A 14350-nucleotide genomic window follows, 5' to 3' on the forward strand; every position below is an offset into this window, starting at 1 on the left:
CCTGCTTCTGTCACGGAAAAAAACATAAATAATGCCTCTGAGTTTGTGTTTATTCAGCGATTAGTAATTTAGACTTTTTATTGACAACCCAGATGGTTAAATGATTAAGACAACTTAATTAAAAATGCTGTAATAGCAATTGGAAAAATTCAGTGTATGGTTCCCATGAAAGGATTACAAGTTTGCTATCTCATTCCTCTAACCACAATATTTACTGTTAATCATTGTCCTGCTTACCCACCACTGGAAAAGAAGTTTTGAAGGCAGGTTAACTGTCAACCCACAGGTATTTTCTAGGCTAAATGTAATCCTGTGACAAAATGACGAGCCAAATTCTCAAGAGGTGTAAATCACTGCTATGCCAATTTACCCCAGTTGAGGATCTGGCCTGATATTTCTTTTAAGTTTTGGATACAGTGAATGACAAACACATAGGTAACTTGCACCAGGTGTCATCATGTTTAAGCTTTGAGTTGCATGGAATCATTGCTGATTTTTGCAAGTGGTTAGAAGAGTTAGACACTGCCTCTGGACACGATAATTTTTTTGGCTGAACTGTTTCCTCCAATCAAACTGGTATCTTGTTTTCCTTGTCTGTTTTGCCATAGGTTTATTAAGTTAAGTATTAATAAATTAGTTCAGAGTTTCACCTCAATTAATTAGTTTTGCTTTTTTTGTGTGTGTGCGCGCGCATGCAGGTGGCGTTTGCATCGCTCAGTCGCTAAAAATCCCCCGTGAACCAAGACTGGGAGAATTTGACAAGATCATCAAGCGCTTGTTGGAAACTCCTAATGCTCGAGCAGTGATCATGTTTGCAAACGAGGATGATATTAGGTGCTTGTTTTCTTAATTTTTTATGTTGAAGAAGTCACCTCTTTGCAGAAAGTCCCTTTCTGGGAGCCCGTGTCTGATTTCCTAACAGATTTCAGATTTCAATCTAATGTAAGGTTGCTATTATGCCGTATGCTATGCCACTGCTCCACAGAGACCCCAAAACTTCTTAGTTACTAAGCATGAAAATGCTGTATATTGTAACTTGAGGACTGAAAGAGATGAAACATGTAAGAATGATAGACAGAATAATATGTTTAAGGGTAAGGATGAGGCAAATTAATATTTACCGTACTGTAGCTTGAGTGCTGAACTCTGTCTTTTGAGAAATATGCTTTAGACTGTCAGAACAATTGACTAATTGGTTAAAGACAGGCTATTTATGTATAGCCAGAACCAATGCTGCAGGGGGACTCTAGTCAGTAACATTTCTTGGTAAATGCGTTATATCTAATTAGTTGTTTGTTTATTTGCAGGCGAATATTAGAAGCAGCCAAAAAAACTAATCAAACTGGACATTTTCTTTGGATTGGCTCAGATAGTTGGGGGTCAAAAATTTCACCTGTTTACCAACAGGAAGAGATTGCAGAAGGAGCAGTCACCATTCTGCCCAAAAGAGCTTCCATCGATGGTAAGAACTTATAGTAATGACACAAAAGACACACTTTAAGATTTATATTTAGTTGATGAGAATCTCCCATTTACTTCATGCGGTATTGAATGCAATGCAGACCTCCATGGGAATTGAGGGCACTTGGCACCTTGCAAGATTGGGCCTTTACAGTATATTGATGTTGAACTGGAGAGTTTATTGACCACCTGCATTGCATTTTCTTCAGCTATAGTATTTCACAGCAGCATTATCAATTTGGTTTCATCAAATAATTGCTATAGCAATTTCAAGAAATTTTTTTCTAAAACAAATATTAATAGCAAATGTAGTTATTTTTATTTCCCAAATACCACTTCATTCTTTTAAAAAATCTGTATTCAGGTAGTTTATATCACAAGATATGCATTGCATTCTTGTTATGCAATCCAAACAGATCCACCAAAAACTTATAAATATATTCTTCTGCATCCTGTGTCATTATTTTTATGTTTTTTAAAAAAATTTGTTTAATTTTAGGATTCGATAGATATTTTCGGAGCCGTACCCTTGCTAATAATCGAAGAAATGTGTGGTTTGCAGAATTTTGGGAGGAGAATTTTGGATGCAAGTTAGGATCACATGGAAAAAGAAACAGCAATATCAAGAAATGCACAGGTAACACACTAGAATAAAAAATTTTCTTCAAATTCTTTGTAATCCATTACAGGACAGACTGGTAAGAAACTTGCTTGGTCCCTTGAGTGGTTGCTTTCATTGTATTCTTATACCAATCTCATTCCACCTTGAAATATAAATTCTAATACCTTCTTGTCTATACTGGAGTCTGCAAACTCTTATTAGGGTGTTGCTTTAGTCACATGTTTGTTAGCCAGCCTTATAACATGTCTCACTTTAAGAGAGCACCATATCTTTTACCCTGTGGAACTTACAAGATTTGAAGACTGCACCAGCAGCGATTGCTACACCTGCAAAGAAAATGTGATGAGTTTCAGCAAAGGCAAAAGGAGGCCTGTTGGGGAGCAAAAGGGGGTATTTAATTTATCTAAAGATGGTTCAGGTTTGGGTAAATATTTGAACTGAAGTTCAGACTGGGTCTTATTTTTCACTGAACTACTGTTTCAAATATATACTGTTTCAAACAATATATATTTGTCTACCTATGCTCTTAATGAAAATGAAGACAAAACTGATGTTCTTTTCGCGCTTGACACATGTAAGCTATGAGTAAGATTACTTGTCTTATTCACTCTTGGTCAGATCCTGAAGTCCTTACTCAGTTTATATACTGTGTTTAAGGACTGAGTAAGAACTGAATAAAAAGCTCCCTGTGGGAAGGAAATGGTCATTCTCGGATATACTCTTGTGAACACTGAACAAAAAACTTGATGCATCTAGTGCATGATTCTAATTTTAACCAGGGACTATTAGCTCAGGTGTCCCAGCTCATCACATTTATGAATTTGAAGCACCACAAGTTGGTCTCTGAGATGCACAGGATACAGGCTATCCATGTTTTTATAAATCCAAATGGAAACAAATTGGGAGCCAGTGCAGTTTATGGAGCACAATTGTAATGTGCTCCATGTGTAAATTATTGCTACAGTACCCCTCACATTCTGCATTCTAACAGAATTGCTCTTTTTTTAAATTAATGGAGATATCCTATCTCCTAGAACTGGAAGGGACCTTGAAAGGTCATCAAGTCCAGCCCCCTGCCTTCACTAGCAGGACCAAATACTGATTTTGCCCCAGCTCCCTAAGTGGCCCCCTCAAGGATTGAACTCACAAGTCTGGATTTAGCAGGCCAATGCTCAAACCACTGAGCTATCCCTCCCCCTCCTAAGCAAAAGGTGGAATGAAGTATCCTTGGACACCAATATTGTCTACGCATCCTGAAACAGACAAAGATCTAACAGGGCCCCTAGACTATGGACATTTTTAGTTATAACTCCTGGTTATACATATCAAGGGGCAGAAATCTCCTCTTTGGCCAGACACTGGGAATGCTGAATGACCAGTCCATCTGGATCTGATGAGTCACAGAACAGCTTCCTGGTGGCACTGCAGCCCACACTATTTCATTCTCTCATTATGGCCTCCCATGCACAATGCAGAAAAAGTATGACAGACTAGAATCTTGTGTTACCCCCCATAAGAGAGCCCTTGAGGGAATGAATCATAGCACATTACTATATTCTAGGTCCTCTCAGAGACTAAAGAATAGAGTACCTGAAGCATGACTTCATCTAGGCCTTTTCAGGTCCAGAGATGTGTTAACAATACCTCATGGTCAAGTGTGTTCTGATACAATGGTGGTAAATGTTAAAGCAGTAAAAGCAGCTAATGTCTTAAACCAAGTTTTATTTTAGAATCAGAATATCAAAGGAAAATATATGAACACAACTTTTGCAAAACTACAATTTTGAAAATCTTTGGATAGCTTTTACCTAGATCCCTTGTCCCTCCTCCCCCAGCCCAAAGTTAGGATTTCAGTTTCTTCCCTTTGGAACTATTCCCTGTTCACATTGGTCTTGCCTTCGATAGAAACTTTCCCCCTCTTGTTTTTCTGCTAGCTGTCCCTTCAAATTTGAGATAAGCAGATGCAGCTGCAGTTTGCCATATTGCAAATGTAGGCTGTACATATGTGATCTCTGTCTACTATCCACCAAAGGGACCAGCCCAGTCTCTGTGCCACGCCAATGCTCAGTGCTACATTGAAAGGGATGGGTCAAGTAAATCTGAGGGCTCTAGATATAGCCAGTGATGCCTCCACACAACCCTCTCAATAATCTTCCTCAACAAAGAAGTTTACCGGCAGGATGATACGTGTCAAGTTTATCAGAAGATGGTTTTGCTATCAGGCCTTTGATCATTCTCTCTTTTAAGAGATGTGAGTGCTTTGTTCTTCTGAGGGGAAGCATCTATATTCTCCACCAATAATGAAATAAATGTTCCCACACTATTTTAACAACCCAAGTGGGGTTTGGCCCTGTTATCAGCTCACAGCCTGAAGTACCTAGAGAGAGACACCGACTTTCTAATGTACCAGGGGGTGCTTGACCCCTGCTCTGACCCAGGCCCTGCCCCCACTCCATTCCTTCCCTCAAGACCCCATCCCTGCCCCGCCTCTTCCCGCCTCCGCTGCACACCGCTCTTCCTGCCCCATTCTACCCCTCCCCCAGGCATGCCCCATCCTCTCTCCTCCCCCTCTGAGCTGATCCGCGGCAGGCAGTAGGCACTGGGAGGGAGGGAGAGGCACTGATTGGTGAGGCCAATCATCTGTTTGGGTGCTCAGCGTCTGCTGTTTTTTTTTCTGTCGGTGCTCCAGCCCGGAGTACCCATGAAGTTGGCACCCAGGCCTCTAGAGTGAGTGAAATTGGATGGAATTCAAATAAGGCTTCAGATTTATATTACATCAGTCTGCTACCAAGGCCTCTGCCAATCTAATCCAAATCCAAATAGTTTGATCCATGAAGTTAATAGAAACCACTTCAGAGTGAAAAAAACTCAACTGTAACCCAGAAAAAGACAAACTGGATTCACCAGGTTTCTACCATTGGAACAGTTCTCCTGATTAGGATTTTCCCTACATAACAATTGTGGTATATAGAGCTGGGTGAAATATTTCAGACAAATAGTTTATTCAACAGCAGTTTTGGCTAACTCCAAAGTAATCGCAAATTTGACACACATTCACTATATAGTTTCAGCCAAATTGTTGGAGCTGTGTTCCCTCTAAGCTGTGCGGTTGGGCGGTCACCCAGGAGTGATTCAAGTGCCGCGCACTTGATTAGCAGAGCCGCACACATCTGGCAGGGTGTGTTCAGGTGTCCTTACCCCCCGCTGCTTTGCAGCCACGTTGCTTCTGCAGCTGCTTCTGGGAACTTCTTGCTGGCTGTGCAGAGCTAGGCGGGAGGAGAGTGCTGATTGTCAGGGTGTCCTCCTCCCCCTGCCTCTGTACCTCATTTCCGCAGAGCAGGGGAGACAGGACAGCCTGTCTTAGGACTCGGAGCAGGAGAGAGCTGCTGTGGTCTGAGGTCTGAATCAGCTTTTTAGGTGAGTGAGTGCCCAGTCTCTGAGACTTGCCCAGCAGCCAGCACACACACTGTCTCTTTCTTTCCTCCTCCTCCTCCCCCCAGCTCATGCACCCCATCTCCGCAGAGTCGGGGAGGAGAGACAGAGCTCAGGACGGAGCAGGAGAGCTTTCAGTGAGTGCCTTAAAGAGACAGTGCACAGCGTCTCTCGGAAACCTCCCCAGCAGCCAGCACACACGCTGTTTGTCTATCTAACTCTCTGTCTCTCACACACACACACTCTCTGTCTCTTTCACACTTACCTCCCAACATATACTTGTATTATTGTTGTTGTTACTTCTTGGTACTTCCTGCAATGCACATATATTCTCTGTAATTTTATTCTTTCAAAGTGTGTTATTTTAGTTTTTTGACTGATCTATGCATTTCATAATTTTTATTTCTCTTACACTTAAATTTAATTCTTTGAGTAGTGAGTTCTAAAATGCTAACCTGTCCTAGCTGAAGTAATTATCCCCATGGTAACTTTTTAAAAATATGTATTATATCTAGGTTTTTTGTTTCTACTGGTGGCGCACATCCGCACATACCTCAGTGCACATAACAAAATGTATTCCGCACATGGATGGAAAAAATTAGAGGGAACATTGGCGAGGGCTAGATTCACAAAGGGACTTAGGCAACATTCACAAAATGGAACCAGGAGGAGGAGAAGGGGATGAGGTGCCCCCTACCCCATAAAATGTAGCCCCCTAGTTAGGGTACTCACCCGGGATGTGGGATACATAGGTTTGAATCCCTGCTCCAATGACTATTTAATTATTAATACAAAATGGAACAACTGCACCAGGAAAGATTGAGAAACCTGTTCTAGAATAGCTAATAGCCTGATGGTTCGGGCACCCCCTCCCCACCTGAAAAGGGGGACACCTGGGTTCAGATCCCTGTTTTAGAGTGGGGATTTGGAGCTGAGTGTCTCATTTCCTAGGTGAGCATCCTAACTACTGTGCTACAGGTTATAAGAAGGTGAAGGAGGCTCTTCCTTTACCACCTGTTCTCCTATTTTGTGAATGTAGACCTTCATTAAATGCCTGGGAACAAAATTTTTTGGGGCAATGTGTTTTGCTTGACCTAAAATTAATTTTTAAAAACTTTTTCAAGTTGCTGAAAATTCCAAAGAAATTTGATTGTTTGACTCAAAACAAATTATTGTGGATTATTTTCAGAACTGGCAGCAAACTGAAAAATCAGATGTCCATTCAGATCTAGAGAGAGGATATTTAAAAAGACTATATACCACTCAGACTGCTTCCTGCTCCCTCAGGCCTCTAATAATATTAATTATTAATTATAGTTATGGTTCACTAGATCATACTCTGTTTAATAACAATTGCATTTTTAAAACGTAGCCTTTGTTTTCAGATGCAGTTCACTATTTATTCATGTTTGTTATTGTTTTCTTACCTTTTAAACATTTTAGGCGTCTGAGCTGAGTGAAATTAGTGGAGTTTTCCTAATAATATACTGCCCTTTTTTGGCCACCTCACATTCAGCAATCATTCACCTAGATACTGCAAAAAATAGTTATGTGTTCTTACTATTAACTTTAGCAACAGGACTCTAAGTGTTTGTATGTATAAATCAAGTGATAGTGACTAGAATGGTATATTGAAGGATATGAGGTTGTTTTTGTAAAAACCTTCCTGGAATAAAAAGTTATCAAATCAGACCATTAACTTAGTATGGATGAAACAATAATTACAAAGTTATCCATAAATCCTTTCAAATAAAGAAGGAAAAGTCATGCATAAAGATGGTTCTTTCTGTTGCTGTAATTTCATGTGCAGGAGTTGTGCAATTCACAGTTTTGACCCACACATGAAGGCTATCTGGAGACCATTTTGCATATTCATTAAGGTAGCAAAGCTTTTCTTTTCCAGCAAGTCAATATTTTGGAAGGGAAGATTCTGTCAGAGAAGCTTGGCAGCTGTTTTTCCTACACATAAGAGTCTTATTTGCGAGGGAGGAATGAGGGAAAGCTCCTCTATCATTATCAATACTAATGCAGAAAAGACAGAAGTGATTAATTAATATTTCTGTTCTGTATTTGGGAAAAAAAACAGATGATATGGTCACATTATATGATAACATTATTTCCGTTCCACTAGTTTTTCAAGACAATGTTAAACAGCAGCTACTAAAATTAGCACTTTTAAATAAGCAAGACTGTATAACTTGCATCCAAGAGTTGTAAAAGAGCTGGCTAAGGAGGTGTATGGACCATTAATGCTGATTTTTAAGAAGTATTGGAACACTGGGGCTGTTCCAGAAGACAGGGAAAAATCTCATGTTCTGCCAATATTTAAAAAGTGTAAATGGGATGACCTGGAAAATTATAGGCCTGTCTGTCTGAAACTGATCTTGGGCAAGATAACGGAGAGGCTGATATGGGAGTCAATTAATAAAGCATTAAAGGAGGGTAATATAATGAAAACCAGTCAACATAGGTTTATGGAAAATAGATTCTGTCAAACTAACTTGATATCTTTTTTTTTTCTCTGAGATTACTAGTTTGGTTGATAAAGGTAATAACGTTGTCATAATATAATTAAATTTCTGTAAGGCATTTGACTTGGTACCACATCATATTTTGATTAAAAACCTAGAAAGATATAAAGTTAACATGGCACACATTAAATGGATTAAAAACTGGCTAACGGCATGGTCCTAAAATGTAATTGTAAACGGGAAATCCTCATTTAGTGAGATCCCATAGGGACTAGTTCTTGGCCCTACACTATTTAACATTTTTATCAATTACCTGGTAGAAAAATAAAATCATCACTGAAAGTTTGCAGATGATTGGGGAGTGGTAAATAATAAAGAAGACAGGTCACTGAAACAGAGCGATCTGGATTGCTTGGTAAACTGGGTGCAAGCAAACAACATGCATTTCAATATGGCTAAATGTAAATGTATGTATCTAGGAACAAATAATGTAGGCTGTACTTACAGGATGGGGGACTCTATTCTGGGAAGCAATCACTCTGAATGTTGTGGTATATAATCAGCTGAACATAAGCTTCCAGTGTAATGCTGTTGCCAAAAGGGCTAATGTGATCCTTGGATGCATAAACAGGGGGATCTCAAGGAGTAGAGAGGTTATTTTACCTCTGTGTTTGGCACTGGTGTGACTGCTGTTAGAATATTATGTGTGGTGTCCACAATTCAAGAAGGATGTTGATAAATTGGAAAGGGTTCAGAGAAGAGCCATGAGAATGATTAAAGAATTAGAGAACCTCCCTTCTAGAGAGAGACTCAATGTGCTCATAGATTCTATGGCCAGAAAGGACCATTGTGATCATCTAGTCTCACCTTTGGTGTAGCACAAGTCACAGAACTTCCCAACATAGGTACTGGTAGATTGCAATAAAGTCACCCTTTACCCTTTTCTTTTTTTTTATGCTAAATAGATTGAATGCTAAATAGATGTTAATATAATTAACATGGGACCCATTAAATGGATTAAAAACTGGCTAACTGATAGATCTCAAAATGTAACTTTAAACAGGTTATCTTTTTTAGGGTAGAGAGGCTTTGAGACCCTCCTCTCACACACATCCTTCAGGAGGAAAGCTTTGTGCCTCCCCACAACAGTAGCAGAAAGTGGCAGAGGTAATCGGCCTATTGCCCCACTTTTGAATACTACAATCTGGAGCTTTTCCAACCGAAATACCTGGAAGGCTACAGGTTTATGAAGAAGTCCCAGGTAACTGAAGACTTAGGACAACTTGGGAGCAATGTGTATTGTGAGATGTCTGATGTTGCCAATTTAATGGTAAGTGTCGTGAAATTTGATATTTTGCTTAAAACCTGGGCTCCTGGAGTCATGTTATTACTTGAAAATCTCAGCTTTCATTTAAAAAAAAAAAAAGTTTCTAACAGCCATGGTGGCTGATGAAGCTTGAAAACATGAATTTAAAGGACCCAAACCCAGAAGGCAATAAAAAGACCCAAATTTTATTATTTTTAATCTTACAATTTTTAATCCAATCTCGTGATTTTGGGGGACCTGTCTCATGATTTTTGAATGCTCGGGGTTGGCTATCCTGGGAGTCACTAATGAGGAAGATGCAAAGTGCAACAGCAGAGGATACTACCATTAAAGGTTGAAAGGGCTGAGGTAAGGGATTGGGATGTTTAGACTGAAATTGATGTTTAGACTTGACTGAGTTCTAGGGATGGACAGAAGTTTGTCAAGATTATTACTTTAACTGAAACAATTAGTACATATATCCAGCAATTTAATGTAGGCTAATGTAAAAGGCAGTGTATTATGTTTCAATGGATCGAATTGTAGAGCCAAATTCATACATGACATAAGAGGTTTCAACTCCATTGAGATTCAAGGTCTGAATTTGCCCCATAATGTCCCGTCCAGGCCTGCATTTAACATAGTACTTTAAGTCTTTTTGAACAGGGAAATCTGGTTCTCTAATACATATCTCAACAGCAATGTTAATTAAAAGGGTTCTTTCATGCATAACTTTTACTGTTAGAGAAGAAGTATCTTTCTGTTTCTGTACAGTTAGTATTTTGTTTAACTATTCTGCAAACCTAATCAGCCTTTAAATACCTATAATGACTGACTGCACTGCTAAAAATAGAGATGGGAGAAAAGATTCCAGAAGCATATAGAGACCTGTGCAAATTAGGCAAATTTGAATTTGCTCTATCAAACTGGGTTATTTGTTTCACTGAAAATTCACAGCACAGTATAATAGATTTTAAATCTATTTATTGCATATTTGTGAACTTTAGACATGCATTAGTTAAATTTCCTTGCTTTTAACTAAGTTCTTTTTGAATGCAATTGCAACCTGAAAATATTAATAGAAAAGAAACAGATTTACTCATTGGTATCACAGTCCTGAGCCATGATCTGAGAAATTTGTAGGACACATTAGAAAGTTCACTAACAGAATGTAAACCTTCTTAGTGCACAGTTGCTGCCTATTTAACTTGGGTAATAGCTCCAATCCTATTTAATGTACTCTTCTTAAGTATGCTTTACAATGGAATGAAAACCACCCAGAATGTGAAAAGCACCATATAGTCGCTCATGGAGGACTAAATTGTGTGCAACTTGCACAGTGGTCTTGCTCAAGAGGCATTATGACTCAGGAAGTTCTCCCTCTCAGCTTTCTGGCATACAGAAGGATGGTGCACAGGCTTCCCAGTTTTGCCTGACTTCACTCTGTGTCTGGCTAATATGATCATTTTTTGTATCTGCCCTTACTCCTCCTGCTCTGCTATTCTTTGTCATACTCTTGGGTATCATGTCTGACATTCAGATTGTAAGTTCTTTGTAGATAGGACCTCTCTTTCTGTATTTTTCTGAAAAATGTCTATTGCACCTTTGTGTGCTGTGAAGTAATACTAAATTATAGTCGTCATAGCTATCACCCTATTGCAATAAGCAGGATTTTGGGGGGTGCTATTTGGGGTATTTGTTGGATTCATCTGAACTGCCTGCTACTCTTGTTTTGATATTATCTCAGACTTTTTAAAAAATAGGTGTTAGACAGAGGCACTTAGGGTGCAGAGGTCCCATGCTGCCTAATGTAACACTAAATCAAATGACTAATGTAAAATGTATCCTTAAGTAATGTATAGAGCTGGAGAGCATTTAACTTTGCCTTTTCTACAACAGATCATGTCCCAGGTGGCCCTGCCAACCCTTCTGATAATCTAATTAGAGCCTAATCTGTTTACTGCATTATATTTTGGGTCATAAATTCACCAGGTTGGCAGATGTTGTCTGGCTCCCAATTTCAGAAGCCTGGGCAGTAAACTCCAGATGAAAAGTTGCTATCCAACTGTGAAGGCTGACATTTAAGAACGTGGCAGTCTGTCAAAATAAAAAAAAGGATTGTAATGTGGACTCCCCTGTGCCCCATTTCAGATCAGAATGTTTGTTTAGCTGGTTTTCTCTCATGATGGTGGGAAGTTAAACAGCAGAATTCAGATACTTAGGTTTTCATCATCTCTCTTCTATAAAAGCCTTAATAGAACAGAATACTTTGAAATATACCATATTAAATGAGAACATGCTTGTTCCACAGTAAATGTATATTTGACACAAGTCAGTCACAAACAGTACATCAGCAAAGCCTCTGCCCTGAGTGGCAAATCCTGAGCATGATTGTGCAAACCTTACCCATGTTGAGTAATATTTAATACCAGGGACTGCTAGTGTGAGTTCAGTACAACATGATGCCCTGAGAAGGGGGGAGGGATAGCTCAGCAGTTTGAGCATTGGCCTGCTAAACCCAGTGATGTGAGTTCAGTCCTTAAGGGGGCCACTTAGGGATCTGGGGCAAAAATCTGTCTGGGGATTGGTCCTGCTTTGAGCAGGGGGTTGGACTAGATAACCTTCTGAGGTACCTTCTAACCCTGATATTCTATGATTTCTACGAAATGCTGAAGATTTACAGACCTCAGTATTCAGCCCACACTCTACTGGCCCCCTTTTTGGCACTATAGTGCATGGGGCTATTTGGAAAAAGGTTGCTTAGCCTTGGTCCAATATATATTCATTGTAAGACACAGTATTCAAGCCTCAGATTCAGTTACAAATAACATTTCAAAAAGTTTCTTATTCTAATATGTTAAAACAAAACAAAGGGTTGCTGTTTCTTTCTGTGCAATTTGTATTCAGGACCAAGAATTCAAGCCTGTTAGTAAACATAGCATTTTTAGATTTGTAATTTCCCCGTTATGAGCCATGCCCCATTACACAAGCATTTGGAAAACAGCTGATCTTACCAATTTAAAACTGATATTCTTAATGACAAATTGTGGCTTGAATACTTGGAACATGCATGTATACAGTACTTCATAAAGACAGGAATGCTTGATTCCAGCTGTTCTCTTCAGAGCTAGTCTGCAAGACTGGTGAAAGCTGGGCCAATTGTTACTTTAAGCACAGCGCTGAGCAAAGGCTGTAAGTGTAACATCTCAGGCATGGCCCTGGGAAGCATTGTAATTCAGACACATCTCACAATGCCTCCCTTTCTCACTCCTTGTTCCTGGGGATAAGTAGTAAATTGCTCCCTCACCTCCAGCATGCTCTCAGCTACTCTGACCAGGTGCTAATAGAAGGGAAGGAGCCCCTGTCCCAGACCATTCCCAACCCATCTTCACACACTTTCTACCCATCCCTCTGGAATAACTACAATTTACTCCTTCATGCCTGGACCCAAGGTTCAGATGTCCACACAGGGTATGTTGACTCTGCAGTAAAACACCTGAGGCCAGCCTATGTCAGATGACTCAGACTCACGGGGCTCAGGCTGTGGGGCTATAAAATTGCAGTGTAGATGTTGGGGCCTGGAGTCTCAGAGCTCGGGCTCCACCCTGAACCTGGACATCTATGCTGCAATTTTATAGCCCCACAACCTGAGCCCTGTGAGCCTGAATCAGCTGACATGGGCCAGCCACAGGTGTGTTGTTGCAGTGTAGACGTACCCCAGAATTTGACATCCCTGCACGTAACCCAGAATTTGACAGTACTGCATCAGCCATTTTATATGTTCAGCCACTGCCAGCTGAAAAACCAAACATCACATAGCTAGGAAAATCTTAGGACTTTGTGAGGCAAGGTCCGACAGCTGCATGCATACCTGCAGTTTGTTAATCAGAATGTGAGGATGGGACAGAAAGTTAACAAGTATGGAAGAGAGTGAGTGAATAGCCATGTTGGTTTTAAGTGCCCTGACACGTTGTTGTTATCACTAGAAATGTTTTGATGATAAGAGATGAGTAGTTTTGCTAAAATTAGAATTGGTGATGCACTAGGAGTCACTACAGGTTGTGCGCTTTGTTTGAAGTTAGCTATAAAAGATTAGGTGAAAGAATATGCTTTGGAGCAGTCCAAGGAAGCTTTCTTTGGGCAAGGATTTGATAGCTAAGTTCCCCAGCAGCTAGACAGAAGGCAGGACCCTCCAGAAGCCTGGCTGCTGATCCCTTGGAACCATTTCTTAACTTGGGTAACTATAAAAGTTTTGAAATGCTCTAACCCTACCATGACAACATGTGTGTGTGTGTGTTGAGATCTATTAAAAAAGTAGTTTTAGATGAAAGTACTTCTGGTTTGTATCAATTATTTATCAGACAGATGAGCTGTGCCCCCCATTGATTTATTCCTGACGCTGCCTGGAAAGAAACAGTTAAGTTATCACTGCTTTGGGTTATGAGAAACCCAAGGTAACAATATCTGTAAGGTTTAAGGAGGATTCTTACTCTGTATTTCTCCTCTGTGGGGGTACATAGGATCACAATCTAGCCACGTGAGAGGAACTGTTAAACTGTTATAATATTTAGTTTCATATATTTACATGGTATTGTCCAAGAATTCCAGGTTCCAGTGTATATATAAAATATTATGTTTATTATGTATTCATTACATACTACCCAACTTGCTAGCTACGCCCTTAGAATAAGGGTTAATCATACAGCCATCAAAATAGTGTGCTTACCTAGACTTGCATCTGAAGACGTGAGGTTCTTACCCACGAAACTTATGCTCCCAAAATTTCTGTTAGTCTTAAAGGTGCCACAGGACCCTCTGTTGCTTCATACTGTACAACATTCTCTTTATTAAACAATGTTTTACTTGTAGGATGTCAATTACTCTAAAAAATATTATGAACTAAAGAAAAAAGATAATTCTTTACGCTTCTTATTACCTATTTTTCTTGACATTTTGAAAGCAAACTTTTTTCTATATTCAGATTTATGTTTCATTTTAGATACCACTGATATCCAAAGAATATCCATATTTAAATTACACTTCTAATTATATTTAGTA

General features: G+C 39.6%; 1 protein-coding gene across 9 annotated transcripts in view; it reads left to right on the forward strand.

The window, feature by feature from the left end:
* GRM8 (glutamate metabotropic receptor 8) overlaps positions 1-14350 on the forward strand; it is a 490512-nt gene that overhangs the window by 233909 nt on the left and 242253 nt on the right. For all 9 annotated transcript variants that reach the window (XR_010590015.1, XM_065555615.1, XM_065555608.1 and 6 more), the window contains 3 exons: positions 699-834; positions 1308-1462; positions 1961-2098. Coding sequence is in view for 8 of the 9 variants with exons in the window: in XM_065555615.1 (XP_065411687.1) it covers positions 699-834; positions 1308-1462; positions 1961-2098 (429 nt within the window). In the remaining variant the exon portion in view is untranslated. The remainder of the gene's footprint in view (positions 1-698; positions 835-1307; positions 1463-1960; positions 2099-14350) is intronic.

The sequence above is a fragment of the Chrysemys picta genome, chromosome 1, assembly GCF_011386835.1.
Source record: "Chrysemys picta bellii isolate R12L10 chromosome 1, ASM1138683v2, whole genome shotgun sequence".
In the NCBI taxonomy this organism is placed as follows: domain Eukaryota; kingdom Metazoa; phylum Chordata; order Testudines; family Emydidae; genus Chrysemys; species Chrysemys picta.